The sequence below is a fragment of the Trachymyrmex cornetzi genome, unplaced genomic scaffold, assembly GCF_001594075.2.
Source record: "Trachymyrmex cornetzi isolate Tcor2-1 unplaced genomic scaffold, Tcor1.1 scaffold958, whole genome shotgun sequence".
Lineage (NCBI taxonomy): Eukaryota > Metazoa > Arthropoda > Insecta > Hymenoptera > Formicidae > Trachymyrmex > Trachymyrmex cornetzi.
The window spans coordinates 177,826-178,742 of record NW_017300309.1 but is presented as its reverse complement, the minus strand read 5'-3'; the positions used below and the strand labels follow the sequence as shown (position 1 = coordinate 178,742).

General features: G+C 44.4%; 1 protein-coding gene across 1 annotated transcript in view; it reads right to left on the bottom strand.

The window, feature by feature from the left end:
* Positions 1-4: 4 nt before the first annotated feature.
* Positions 5-917, bottom strand: part of LOC108769828 (multidrug resistance-associated protein 4-like) — a gene marked incomplete at its 3' end in the record, with an annotated part of 7,328 nt that continues 6,415 nt past the window's right edge. The window contains 1 exon segment of the mRNA XM_018521036.1: positions 5-557. Coding sequence (XP_018376538.1) covers positions 5-557 — 553 coding nt within the window.

Sequence of the window (917 nt, the reverse complement as noted above, 5' to 3'; positions counted from 1 at the left end):
CCACATTCGCGGTCGCCTCGTCCAGCACGAATATCGGATTATTCTTCACAATGGCTCGCGCCAAGCAGACCAACTGCCTCTGGCCAACGCTAAGATTGGAGCCGCCTTCATTGATATCGGTCTCCAGGCATATCTCCTTCAGCTCGACCTCCTCTAGCGCTCGCCACAGCGGTTCATCCGCATACAAGTCGAACGGATCGAGGTTCCGCCTTAGGCTGCCAGAAAACAGAAACGGTTCCTGCGGAATAATGCTGATCTTGGAACGCAGATCGTGTAGACCTATCTGGCTTGTGTCGACTTCATCAATCTCGATCAGACCATCCACATCGGCCAGGCGGAAGAGCACCTGAATCAGGGATGACTTGCCGGCACCGGTTCTGCCGATGCCGATTTTCTCCCGCGGAAAGATGACGAAGCTGAGATTCTTGAGCACTGCCGGCTCTAAAGGCGCATAGCGCAAGAACACGTTCTTGAACTTGATCTTACCTTCTCGTGGCCAATCGGACTTGGGCTTTTTATCGGGAACACTTTCGAGAGGAGGCTCTCTGTCTACACCGCTGGAAGAAGATCGAAGCAAAAAATATGAATTAAACGTTATTTTAATAATCTAAAGAAATTAGACTGCTTTAGAAATATTTGCAATTTTTCATAAAACTTACAAATTTGTTCATCTAGATAGACGAAAAAATATTGATAATAAAATATTATGAAACTTGGATAATAAAAATATCCAAAAAATTTAAATCAAGAATTAGAAAATTTACAAATGGGACGCTACAAGATGTAAAATTTCAAGGTTTGGTAATTCTACAAAATAGGGGACCCCCCTCCTATGATCTTGACCTTGACATATGTTGTCAAGGTCATGACCCTGAGTAACCTCCACCAAGTTTTAGCTATCGCTCGTCCTTCGTTAA